The sequence below is a fragment of the Ranitomeya imitator genome, chromosome 3 (assembly GCF_032444005.1).
Source record: "Ranitomeya imitator isolate aRanImi1 chromosome 3, aRanImi1.pri, whole genome shotgun sequence".
NCBI lineage: Eukaryota > Metazoa > Chordata > Amphibia > Anura > Dendrobatidae > Ranitomeya > Ranitomeya imitator.
Genome location: NC_091284.1, coordinates 341,772,294 through 341,786,799, shown reverse-complemented (window position 1 = coordinate 341,786,799; position 14,506 = coordinate 341,772,294). Strand labels below are relative to the sequence as shown.

General features: G+C 41.8%; 1 protein-coding gene across 4 annotated transcripts in view; it reads right to left on the bottom strand.

Annotated features, from left to right (window-relative positions):
- PTPRU (protein tyrosine phosphatase receptor type U) overlaps nucleotides 1–14,506 on the bottom strand; it is a 309,484-nt gene that overhangs the window by 200,343 nt on the left and 94,635 nt on the right. For all 4 annotated transcript variants that reach the window (XM_069756793.1, XM_069756794.1, XM_069756795.1 and 1 more), the window contains exon 2: nucleotides 1,385–1,504. In XM_069756793.1, coding sequence (XP_069612894.1) covers nucleotides 1,385–1,504 — 120 coding nt within the window. The remainder of the gene's footprint in view (nucleotides 1–1,384; nucleotides 1,505–14,506) is intronic.

Below are 14,506 nucleotides of genomic sequence, written 5' to 3'. Positions count from 1 at the left end.
CGAATGGGCAGGACAGTCGATAGCAACAATGTCTTCATCGCGCAGGAACTGTTGACACACGTCAGCCACATGAGGCCTAACATTGTCAAGCATCAAATGAAACCCAGGGCCAACCGCATCAGCATATGGACTCACAATGGGTCTGAGGTACCTAAAGGCAGTCAGGTTACTTCTGGCAAGCACATGGAAGGCTGTACAGCAGGGGTGTCAAACTGCATTCCTCGAGGGCCTCAAACCATGCGTGTTTTCTAGATTTCCTTAGCATTGCACAAGGTGCTGGAATCATTCTCTGCAGGTGATTAAATTATCACCTGTGCAATGCAAGGAAATCCTGAAAACATGACCTGTTTGCGGCCCACGAGGAATGCAGTTTGACACCCCTGCTGTACAGCCCTCCAAAGAAATGCCTTCTTACACCATTAGTGACCCCTTGCCAAACCAGTCATGCTCGAGGATGTTGCAGGCAGCAGAACATTTTCCACGTCGTCTCCAGACTTAGTCATGTCGGTCATATATGCTCAGTGTGAACCTGCTCTCATTCGTGAAGTGCACAGGGCGCCAGTGTTGAATCTTCCAATCTTGGTGTTCTCTGGTAAATGCAAATTGCACTGCACAGTGTAGGGTTGCAAGCACAACACCCATTTGTGGATGTTGGGCCCTCATACCACCCTCATAGAGTCTGTTTCTGAAAGTTTGAGCAGACATATGGATGTTAGTGGCCTACTGGAGGTCATTTTGCAGGGCTCTGGCAGTGCTCCTCCTGTTCCTTCTTGCACAAAGGAGGAGGTAGCGGTCCTGCTACTGGGTTCTTACCCTCCTACAGCCCCATCCACATGTCCTGTTGTATTGGCCTCTTTCCTGGTATCTGCTCCATGCTCTGGTCTGGACACTGTGCTGACAGACACAGCTACCCTTCTTGCCACAGCTAGCACCAATGTGTCATCCTGGATGAGCTTCACTAACTGAGCAACTTCTGTGGGTTGTAGACAATGTCTCATGCTACAGTGTAGTACAGTATAGTACCTCTGGGGGTAAGAGCAATGACAAAATGCAAAAGTGATCAACTCAACAGCCGGAAAGGATGAGAACAGAGAAATGGTCTGTGGTCACCCCCTGCTGAACCACTCCTTTATAGGGGTTGTGTTGTTAATTGCCTGTCATTTCTATCTGTTGCCTGTTCCAACAGCAGGAGAAATTGATTCACAATCAGTGTTGCTTCATAACTGGACAGGTTGATTTCACAGAACTGTGAATGACTTAGAGTTACATTGTATTAAGTGTTCCCTTTATTTTTTAAACAGTGTATAAAGGACTAATGCGTGTACTAAAGGGCAAAATTACACAAAAAGTATAAATAAGGGGAGAAAAGGTCATATTAACTTACCTTGGGGTAAATCAGGGTTTCCACGAGGGTCATGAACCAACAGCCAATCAAAGTCATCCTGTGTGCTCTGTGTCACCTCACAGGGGCCAATATCACCATGGGCCTCAAATGTGCAGCCAGCTACAAGGCAAAGGAGTCACCCAATAAGATACATATATACAGTGTAGATACATATTTCAACTATATGGACAAAAGTATGAGTAAGAGAGTAAGAGAGCGCTATTGCAAATAAAAACAAAAAATTAAGCACTCAGCCATGTGATCGCCATAGAAAAACACTTCTAGTAAGATCACTTTGTTTTATAAGTGATAACTTATTTTAACTGGACAACCCCTTTAACAATAACTGCTAATATTGTGAAGTGGGTCATCTAAGAGTTGCAAAAGTTCAGCCATAAGAAAACACAGAGAGAGGACGGCAAGCGCTGAAGGCCCTTGGTACCCTTTGTCCCATCACTCACTTCAGACTCCTAAATTGCTTCTAGTTGTTACAGAGGTTGTTTGGGTGTAAAAAAATTAAAAGGGATGTCCATCAAGCTAATTTAGGAATCACTGAGCCGTTAACATGTAAAAGGCGAAATACTTGTGGCAATCCTTGCCAGCAAAAGGGTTGTCGGAGCGGTTCTCACAGCAGCCTTACTCTGCTAGTCTGCATTTATTTCAATCATTTAATTAGCATGCTGGCATATGACTGCAGGGAGAAAACATATGGCTGCAAGATCACTTCATAACCAATCAAACATTTCACATCAAGCAAGAGTCAGTTACTTTTATAAAACGTTACCAGCTTTCCACAATACATATAACTGAATTTACATTGTCATTTTATTTCATTCCATTTATTCGTCTGAGTTAACCCTTGAGCGCCAGGCTGGGTTCTCAGTAGCATTCTGAGTTACCATACTTTTTTCCGTTCCATTATAGGAACAGTAAAATGGGACTTTTGCAGGAAAGGGATCCTTCACATGATACAAACAGTGCCTAGGGGACACTATTGACTATAATGGGGTCAGTTTGGATTGTTTGCGTGTCTATTATTTACAGAAAAGAATACTGCACTTTTCCTTCCTGTAAAAATGACAGAACGTGTGACTGAGGTTGGATTGTAGCCTAAGGGCTTGTTCAGACAAGACAATTTTACATCCATGTGCTGTCCGGATGCAAAACGGATAGCGTTCAGCCAATACAGACTAATGCAAAATGGTCAGCACTGATCTGATCTGTTCTTGGATCAGACTCATGCATTAATCTCAATGGGTGCATTAAACAATGGATACCATATAGACACTATATGGAATCTGTTTTTGTCCGGATCCATTGCAAATATTAAGAAAAGAACAAGATTCTGGTTTTGTAAATTTTGTATACAGTTCATGTATGAAGTTGATGCCATGATGATGTGAAAAAACCACGGGTGATACAAGGATTACAGTATAATGCTCCGAGCCTAGCCTTACCCATTTAGAAGATGACTTCTACAATACTCCAGAAGCTTCACCTGTTCCTTATGTGGGTACATGGGTTGGTGCGTCAGTACAAGTATTACTTCCCTTAGTAATCGTGACAGATCTGTATTGCTACAGGAGGGAATGATCTGTTCTTCTTTGTAGCTATTGTATAATTTCATTTCAAATCAGCCGAAGATATTTTTGGACAGCGCAAGTATTCCTATGTACGAGCGTGTATTTATCCTTTTCCCATGCCGTATACCAATCAGCACCAAGCGGCCTGATGGTCGGGAACTAGAATGATGGTGCTTTCTGTAAGATTAGCCATCCATGTACTTCTCCATTTATTTAGGTGAATGACATCCCCTCTGTATGGTGGATCTTGTGCTACCACTAGTGTTGATCAAGCACTGAAATGTTCAAGTGCTTTGCACTCAAATCGAGCACATGGAAAACTCGGACATGCTCGACTTGTGTAGTGAGCATAATGGAAGTGAATGGCAAGTTCAAGCTTTTTCCGGAGAACGGAACTTTCTCTCCGAGCACTCAAGAGAGATACTTGGCACTGCTCACTACTCGTTCGAGAACACCCATGCTTGATCGAGCATCAAGCAGTGCCGAGCACACTCGACCATAATTAGCTATCACCATTGAACGGAAGGCCACTGCATGACATAGGACAGTTGATTTTACGGCTTTGATTAGGGCCTAGTGAAAAGGGCCTGTGCCAACCTTCAGCTCAACGGCTTAAGTTAACTAATTTTGGAACAGGAAAGATATATATCTTGGTACCATGTTAGCCAGTAGATAGAAAAATATTTAGAATTGAGAGTCCTCAGTGGTTGATACCTTTTAATGGCTAACTGAAAAGATGGTAACAAATTGCAAGCTTTCGAGACTACACAGGTCTCTTCATCAGGCATAGACTAAAAGAAATTCTGAAGAATCACATATTTATGCACAACGCATCACAGAAAAAAAAAAGGAAAAACCATGGATAAGACAGGTGACATGAAGCAGAATTACAATGAGTGATAAACAGTTATGTCCATAAATATTGGGCCAGCTCTTAGATAAGGATTGTTTTATTGTCCTCTGAAAAGGTAGCTTCAAATCTCAGAGAGACAGAAGAGTCTGGGAATATAAACTGATGATGACCTTTGACAGTCTTAATGCAGGAATGAATGTGTCGCAGGGATTTATGTCTTTTTACATCAACTAAGGAACTTGCCTCTCAGACTATGAGGGGTCATCACAACAGAGACCCCAATCAGAGGACAATAAAACAATCCTTATCTAAGAACTGGCCCAATATTTATGGACATAACTGTTTATCACTCTTGGTAATTCTGCTTCATGTCACCTGTCTTATCCATGGTTTTTCCTTTTTTTTTCTCTGTGCTATGTTGTGCATAAATATGTGATTCTTCAGAATTTGTTTTAGTCTTGCCTGATGAAGAGACCTGTGTAGTCTCGAAAGCTTACAATTTGTTACCATCTTTTCAGTTAGCCATTAAAAGGTATCAACCACTGAGGACTCTCAATTCTAAATATTTTTCTAATTTTGGAAGACATAGGGAGAGACATCATCCACATAGATCAGAAGCAAATGTCCTGGATTCTAAGGTTAACAAGAAGGGTGAAAATGGTCCAAGCCCACCTGTCACACCTCTCAGCGCTAGTTAGAATGGGCAGGTATAAAGCCACTTTTCTCAGGTAGCCTGGCTGTTAGGATGAAATGAGGAACCAGAAGGCTCTTTTTTTAAACAACAAAGAAAGCGGTGAAAGTACTTTACAAAAAGGGAAAGCTGATAATAGAATCCTGTGTCATTTTCATATGAAATGTACAGCTACCAGAAACTTTATCTGCAAACCCTCAGCTTACAAAAGGAAAACTGTAAATGGTTATGTAATGGAATATGATAGCAGGCCAAAGGCAAGAAAATGGTTTTGGCAATGCATGTGAAGGGTCATTAGTTGAACTAAAATATATAAAAAAAAATTGGATGACTTACAAAATGAATCTTTAGAAATGAGGGCATTTTTGCTGCATTTTACAAATACATCACATTCTCATTGACCCAATACAGTGACATTGAGGCCACGACTAAAATACCGGGGAGAGGCTACAAGACAATAAAAGTATATAGAAAGTGGAGGAGTGAAGAAGAAAGGAAGGAAGGGAGTAGACAGTTTCCTGTAAATGGAAACTCTGTGTCTATATTTCCAGGGTCAGCCATCAATCATACATATATGTGGCTGTTCCAGCTTACAAAACAAAGCTGAACCTAGATTGACCAAAAAGGATCGTAATAATACCACAGTCTCCTGCAGATCTTTCTGCCTGCTACAACTGCATTTTTATTTTATTTTTCATCTTTTACAGTATACATCGGAAAGTTCGGAGGGTATAAGACTGGAAAGGATTAAAAGATTACAGGAATATGCTACTTTATACACTAAATTCATAAATACATTGTAAACCACTTTTAAAAAAGTCAAGTATTTAGCACACAATGGCCTTACAAATCCGCTCACATATTCTATCCACCATATCAAGGGGATTAAGAAACATACAAAAACCTAGGCTGGTGCAAGTACTCTCAGCATATCTCAGGCATTCTCAAGGGGTACTACAGTTTAACATAACTAAAAATGTTATTTATTGAATTAGCTGCTAATTATTTTACTTGGCAGGTGTATAGAAGACAGGATTGGCAAAAAATAGCTACTTTGTGGAAAACTGGTAAACAGGTAGCGGGGTGATAAGAAAAGCTGTACCCTATAGCAACAAATAAAGGGTTATACCCCAAATTGGAAGTTATCCCCAATGCGATTATATATACCGTACCGGGGATCTGATTGTTAGGACTCCCCAGAACCCAGAGGCCTGCAGAGACCCGTCTTGAATGGAGCGCAGGCATGCATAATTGATTTCTGCTCCATTCACTGTCTATGAGACTGCCAGAAAAAGGCCGTGAGCCAAGTCGTAAGCTCTAAAGAGTATAATACACCTTTGCCTATATTCTTGTCATCATAGTTGTTCTCATCCATCTTCACACACAGCAGTATAAATGTTACCTTTAATGTAGCTGTCTTCTATGACATTTGCGCCCACCATAAAATGTTATTTAAGTAACTGTCAAACAATAGATAGAATTATTCCCAGATATCAAATACTTGCATCCTCATGACTAATAAAACAAGTACAGATGTAATAAAATTGTGCTGTGCTTTAAATAGACACCATAGCCCATAATACATTGTCTTATCTACAAAACAATTTAGTATAACATCCAGACCTTTACTTTGTCTATAGTATCTACCCTTATTGTAAGATTTTAGTGGTTAGTACAAGGGCACGCTCACACTAGTGTATAACATAGCCCATTTAGTATGAGAAAACAATCACAGCATGCTGCGGGTGCATCCAATAGTTGGATCCTGTGTACTCATACAAGTCTATGGGTGCGAGTCCAAGGGCAGTCTGACATCCGTGTAAAGAGACAATGAAGAAGATGAAGAAATTATGTTCTTCGTCTTCTCCGCACCTGTGCTGTTATAATCTGATGCAAGAGAATTTTATCACAATCAGATGAGACTCGGATCAGACTCTGACAAAGTTAGATCTAAGTGACATTAGCAGAACTGTCCAGATTCTCTTACATGTATCAACAGCAGTGTGACCCCAGCCTAAATTTAAGCAGGATCTGTCACATCTCGTTACATGTCTGCAAGGGCTCCCTCAGACGTCGTTTTTCTTTCACGTATGAGAAAAAAGAACATAGATTAATCTGATTTCTTTACAGTTTCATCAGATTTTCATCAGTTTTCTTGTATGTGATAAAAATAAGTTTCTGCACTTTCTCTTAACAGTACATGAAAATTGGACCGCACTCGGAATGCCAAGGCAATGCAACGCTACAAATGGGAAAATGAACCATTACATGGTGTGCATTGAATTTAAGATGCTGTGTCCGGCATGGATGTGTTGGGACCCCCAAATACAGTAGAGAGATGCTCTTTATACCCGATTTCTTTGCTGCCAAATAGATTAGGGTCTGCCTGATATAAATAGGGTTTTCTACATCAAACAACCTCTTCAAGAAAAAATACAACATTTTCAGTAAGACAAACCAATGCTCCAGTAAAATCCACAAGTCACTCATGGCAGCACACACAAACAGGTGCCTCTCACAAAACTAGAATATCATCAAAAAGTTCATTTATTTCAGTTCTTCAATGCAAAAAGTGAAACTCATATATTATATAGAGTCATTACAAACAGAGTGATCTATTTCAAGTGTTTATTTCTGTTAATATTGATGATTATGGCCAAGGCCGGCGTCAGCACCCGGCGTACCCAGGAAAGTGCCGGGGCCCTGGCGAGACGGGGGGGGCCCATTCAGGGCCGGCGTTAGGGGCAGGCAGCTGCTTAGGGCCCCCGCTCCCCCAGGGGCCCTCAGCTAGCGGTACATCAGCAGCCGCTATGGGGCCTCTGTGAGGCAGGGGGGCCCGCCTGTCGCCAGCGCCAACTCCCCCGCCACCGCATTGAACTATACCGGCGTCTGCCGGTAAAGTTCAAAGCAAATGACGGAGGAGAGAGCATCACCTGATGCTCCCTCTCCCATCATTCCTCACTCTGCCTCTGACACTGCCGCTGCGGGTGCGTGATGACGTCATCGCGCACTCGCTGTGTGTCAGGCAGTGCAGCGGCAGCCGCCAAGATCAGAGCAGGGAGCAGCGCGCAGCGCAGGCACATTGAGAAGTGAGGATTGTTGTTTTTTTTTTGTAACTATAACAGTGAATACTGGACTATGGGGCCATTCTTGGGGGAAGGGGGGCTGCGCTGTATACTACATGTCTGTGCTATATACTACATGGGTGTGTTATATACTATGTGGGCTGTGCTATAAATTATATGGGCTGTTATATTCTACGTGGGCTGTGCTATATACTACATGGCTGTGCTATATACTACATAGCTGTGTTATATACTATGTGGGCTTTGCTATATACTACATGGCTGTTCTATATACTACATGGGCCGTGTTATATACTATGTGGCTGTGCTATATACTATAAGGCTGTTCTATATACTATGTGGGCCATGTTATATACTACGTGGGCTGTTATATGCTATGTGGGCTGTGCTATATACATGGCTGTGCTATATACTACGTGGGCCGTGTTATATACTACGTGGGCTGTGCTATATAATATGTGGCTGTGCTATATACTATATGGGCTGTTATATGCTACGTGGGCTGTGCTATATACTACGTGGCAGTGTTATATACTACGTGGCTGTGTTATATACTATGTGGGCTGTGTTATATACTACATGGCTGTGTTATATGCGATCATGAATCGTGGTATGTGTTAAAGGGGGGGCCCACTGAGACTCTTTCGCCCGGGGCCCTCAAACACCTGGAGCCGGCCCTGATTATGGCTTACAGCTAGTGAAAACCCAAGTCATTATCTCAGTAAATTAGAATAATTAACAAAAAAAATCTGCAAAGGCTTCCTAAGCATTTAAAAAGGTCCCTTAGTCTGTTTCAGTAGCCTCCACAATCATGGGGAAGACTGCTGACTTGACAGATGTCCAAAAGGCAGTCATTGACACACTCCACAAGGAAGATAAGCCACAAAAAGTCACTGCTAAAGAAGCTGGCTGTTCACAGAGTGCTGTATCCAAGCATATTAATGGAATGTTGAGTGGAAGGAAAAAGTGTGGTAGAAAAAGGTGCACAAGCAACCGGGATAACCGCAGCCTTGAAAGGATTGATAAGAAAAGGCCATTCAAAAATTTTGGGGAGATTCACTGCTGGAGTCATTGCTTCAAGAGCCACCACACACAGACGTATCCAGGATATGGGCTACAAGTGTCGCATTCCTTGTGTCAAGCCACTGATGACCAATAGACAACACCAGAAGCATCTTACCTGGGCCAAGGAGAAAAAGAACTGGACTGTTGCTCAGTAGTCCAAGTTGTTGTTTTCAGATGAAAGTAAATTTTGCATTTCATTTGGAAATCAAGGTCCCAGAGTCTGGAGGAAGAGTGGAGAGGCCACAATCCAAGCTGCTTGAGGTCTATTGTGAAGTTTCCACAATCAGTGATGGTTTGGGGAGCCATGTCATCTGCTGGTGTAGGTCCACTGTTTTATCAAAACTAAAGTCAGCGTTGCTGTCTACCAGGAAATTTTAGAGCACTTCATGCTTCCCTCTGCTGTCAAGCTTTTTAGAGATGAATATTTCATTCTCCAGCAGGACTTGGCACCTATCCACACTGCCAAAAATACCAATACCTGATTTAAAAACAATAGTATCACTGAGATTGATTGGCCAGCAAACTCACCTGCCCTTAACCCCATAGAAAATCTATGAGGTATTGTCAAGAGGAAGATGAGAGACACCAGACCCAACAATGCAGACAAGCTGAAGGCTGCTATCAAAGCAACCTGGGCTTCCATAACACCTCAGCAGTGCCACAGGCTGATCGCCTCCATGCCATGCCGCACTGATGCAGTAATTGATGCAAATGGAGCCCCGACTAGGTATTGAGTGCATTTACTGAACATACATTTCAGTAGCACAACAGATTTTAAAATCATTTTTTAAGCTGGTGTTATAAAGTATTCTAATTTACTGAGATAATAACTTTTGGGTTTTCATTGGCTGTAAGCCATAATCATCAACATTAACAGAAATAAACACTTGAAATACATCAATCTGATTGTAATGACTCTATATAATATATGAGTTTCTGTTTTTGTATTGAAGAACTGAAATAAATTAACTTTTTGATGATATTCTAATTCTGTGAGAAGCATCTGTATGTGCAGTGAAGGGTAAAGCTGTGAGACGGATACAAATTTGGGCTTTGATAACGTTCGCTGCATATTTTTAAATCTTTTAAATTAATCAAGATTGAAAAGTCTTTTTTCAAGACTTCTTAAATCCACCCTGGCATAGTGGATACTAGCTTCTGAGCCAAATCCTGACTGATCTTATTTGGATTGAGACCTGGGGAGTTTTATGGACACTTTTTACAAACTAATATATACACACTAGATGGTGGCCCGATTCTAACGTATCGAGTATTCTAGAATATGTAGGTAGTATGTAGCATAGGCTACGTACTATATTGCACAGTGACGTACTATATAACACAACCGACGTAGTATATGACAGAGCTACGTAGTATGTAACACAGCATACGTAGTATATAGCAGAGCTAGGTAGTTTATAAAACAGCCATGTAATATATAACATAGCCACGTAATGTATTGCACAGCTACGTAGTGTATTGCACAGGCACGTAGTATATTGCACTGCCACGTAGTATATCACAGAGCCACGTAATATATTGCACAGTCAACGTAGTATTTAACGAACCAACACAGCCACATAGTATATTGCACAGCCACGTAGTATATTGGACAGTCACGTTGTATATTGCAGTCACGTTGTATATTGCCCAGCTATATTGTATATAGCACAGAGATTAGTATATAACAGAGCCCACACAGTATATAACACAGCCCACGTAGTATATAGCAATGTGGGCACTATATGCATGGTTAAAAAAAAGACTTAAAATAAAAAATAAACATATACTCCCCTTCCGAAGACCCCTTGAAGTCCTGGCGCCTTTGTGCGGTGCACTCGGCAAGCTTCTGTTTCCAGGGTTGGTATGAGCGCATTACCTGTGATGACGTCGCGGTCACATGACCGTGACGTCATGTCAGGTTCTTCTCGCATAGCACCCTTGGCACCGGAACCTGCCGCATGCACTGCCGAGGACAGCAGGCGACGTCAGAGGGTGAGAATTACCTTTTTTTTTAATTATTATTATTATTTGTAACATTAGATCGTTTTACTATTGATGTTGCATACGCAGCATCAATAGTAAAAAGTTGGTCACACAGGGTTAATAGCTGCGTTAACGGAGTGCATTACACCGTGGTCCGTTAACTCTGGCATTAACTTTGTGTGAGCGCTCAGCGCTGACTGCAGGGCAGTAAAGCAGTGGCCATTTCGCTGCCAGACTATGGCCGTCGCTAATTGGTTGTGGCAATGGTCGTGGGTGTTTTGCCATGACCAATCAGCGACTTGGATTTCCATGACAGACAGAGGCCGCGACCAATGAATATCCGTGACAGACAGACAGAAAGACAGACAGACAGAAAGACGGAAGTGACCCTTAGACAATTATATAGTAGAAGGGAGAATATGTGACAGATTACCAAAACAAACAATATAACCTTTAACCCCTTAGTGACAGAGCCAATTTGGTACTTAATGACCAGGCCAATTTTTGCAATTCTGACCACTGTCACTTTATGAGGTTATAACTCTGGAACGCTTCAACGGATCCCGCTGATTCTGAGATTGTTTTTTCGTGACATATTGTACTTCATGTTAGTGGTAACATTTCTTCGATATTACTTGCGATTATTTATGAAAAAAATGGAAATATGGCGAAAATTTTTAAAATTTTGCAATTTTCAAACTTTGTATTTTTATGCCCTTAAATCAGAGAGATATGTCATGAAAAATAGTTAATAAATAACATTTCCCACATGTCTACTTTACATCAGCACAATTTTGGAAACAAAATTTTTTTTTGTTAGGGAGTTATAAGGGTTAAAAGTTGACCAGCAATTTCTCATTTTTACAACACCATTTTTTTTTAGGGACCACATCACATTTGAAGTCATTTTGAGGGGTCTATATGATAGAAAATAATGAAGTGTGACACCATTCTAAAAACTACACCCCTCAAGGTTCTCAAAACCACATTCAAGAAGTTTATTAACCCTTTACGTGCTTCACAGGAACTGAAACAATGTGGAAGGAAAAAATGAACATTTAACTTTTTTTTGCAAACATCTTAATTCAGAACCATTTTTTTTATTTTCACAAGTGTAAAAACAGAAATGTAACCATAAATTTTGTTATGCAATTTCTCCTGAATACGCCAATACCCCATATGTGGGGGTAAACCACTGTTAGGGCGCACCGCAGAACTTAGAAGTGAAGGAGCGCCGTTTGACTTTTTCAATGCAGAATTGGCTGGAATTGAGATCGGACACCATGTCACATTTAGAGAGCCCCTGATGTACCTAAACAGTGGAAACTCCCCACAAGTGACACCATTTTGGAAACTAGACCCCTTAAGGAACTTATCTAGATGTGTGGTGAGCACTTTGAACCCCCAAGTGCTTCACAGAAGTTTATAACGTAGAGCCGTGAAAATAAAAAATCGCTTTTGTTTACACAAAAATGATCTTTTCGCCCACAAATTCTTATTTTCACAAGGGTAACAGGAGAAATTAGACCACAAAAGTTGTTGTGCGATTTCTCCTGAATACGTCGATACCCCATATGTGAGGGTAAACCACTGTTTGGGCGCACCGCAGAGCTTGGAAGTGAAGGAGCGCCGTTTTACTATTTCAATGTTGAATTGGCTGGAATTGAGATTGGACGCCATTTCACGTTTAGAGAGCCCCTGATGTGCCTAAACAGTGGAAACCCCCCACAAGTGACACCATTTTGGAAACTAGACCCCTTAAGGAACTTATCTAGATGTGTGGCGAGCACTTTGAACCCCCATGTGCTTCACAGAAGTTTATAACGTAGAGCCGTGAAAAAAAAAAATTGCATTTTTTCTACAAAAATGATCTTTTTGCCCACAAATTTTTATTTTCACAAGGGTAACAGGAGAAATTAGACCACTAAAGTTGTTGTGCAATTTCTCCTGAGTATGTCGATACCCAATATGTGGGGGTAAACCACTGTTTGGGCGCACCGCAGAGCTTGGAAGAGAAAGAGTGCCGTTTTACTTTTTCAATGTAGAATTGGCTGGAATTGAGATCGGACGCCATGTCGCGTTTGGAGAGCCCCTGATGTGCCTAAACAGTAGAAATCCCACACAAGTGACCCCATTTTGGAAACTAGACCCCCCATGGAACTTATCTAGATGTGTGGTGAGAACCTTGAATGCCCAAGTGCTTCACAGAAGTTTATAATGCAGAGCCGTGAAAATAAAAAATATTTTTTTTTTCCACAAAAAAGATTTTTTAGCCACCAAATTTTTATTTTCACAAGGGTAACAAGAGAAATTGGACCCCAAAAGTTGTTGTCCAATTTGTCCTGAGTATGCTGGTACCCCATATGTGGGGGTAAACCACTGTTTGGGCGCACGGCAGAGCTCGGAAGGAAGGAGCGCCGTTTTGGAATGCAGACTTTGATAGAATGGTCTGCGGGTATTATGTTGCGTTTGCAGAGCCCCTGATGTACCTAACCAGTAGAAACCCTCAACAAGTGACCCCATTTTGGAAACTAGACCCCCCAAGGAACTTATCTAGATGTGTGGTGAGAACTTTGAATGCCCAAGTGCTTCACAGAAGTTTAGAATGCAGAGTCGTGAAAATAAAAAATATTTTTTTTTCCACAAAAAAGATATTGTAGCCCCCAAGTTTTTATTTTCACAAGGGTAACAGGAGAAATTTGACTGCAATAGTTGTTGTCCAATTTATCCCGAGTACGCTGATGCGCCATATGTGGGGGTAAACCACTGTTTGGGCACACGGCAGAGCTCGGAAGGGAAGGAGCGCCTTTTTGGAATGCAGACTTTGATAGAATGGTCTGTGGGCATTATGTTGCGATTGCAGAGCCCCTGATGTACCTAAACTGTAGTAACCCCCCACAAGTGACCCCATTTTGAAAACTAGACCCCCCAAGGAACTTATCTAGATGTGTGGTGAGAACTTTGAATGCCCAAGTGCTTCACAGAAGTTTAGAATGCAGAGTCGTGAAAATAAAAAATATTTTTTTTTTCACAAAAAAGATTTTGTAGCCCCCAAGTTTTTATTTTCACAAGGGTAACAAGAGAAATTGGACCCCAGAAGTTGTTGTCCAATTTATCCCGAGTACGCTGATGCCCCATATGTGGGGGTAACCCACTGTTTGGGCGCACGGCAGAGCTCAGAAGGGAGGGAGCACCATTTGACTTTTTGAGCGCAAAATTGGCTGTCGTGTTTGGAGACCCCCTGATGTACCTAAACAGTGGAAACCCTCCAATTCTAGCTCCAACCCTAACCCCAACACACCCCTAACCCTAATCCCAACCTCATCCATAATCCTAATCACTAACCCTAACCATAATCACAACCCTTACCCCAAAACAACCCTAATGTCAACCCTAACCATAACCCTAATCAAAACCCTAAATCCAACACATCCCTAATCCTAATCTCAATCCTAACCTCAAACCTAACCCTAATCCCAATACACCCCTAATCACAACCCTAACCTTAACCCTAATCCCAAACCTAACCCTAATCCCAAGCGTAACCCTAATGCCAACCCTAACCCTAATACCAACCCTAATCCAAACCCTAACCCTAATCCCAGCTCTAACCCTAACTTTAGCCCCAACCCTAGCCCTAACTTTAGCCCCAACCCTAACCCTAGCGCTAGGGCTACTTTCACACTTGCGTCATTTGGCATTCCGTCGCAATCCGTCGTTTTGGACAAGAAACGGATCCTGCAAATGTGCCCGCAGGATGCGTTTTTTGCCCATAGACTTGTATTGCCGACGGATCGTGACGGATGGGTCGCGTCCGTCGTGCACTGGATCAGTTGTGTTTTGGCGGAGCGTCGGCAC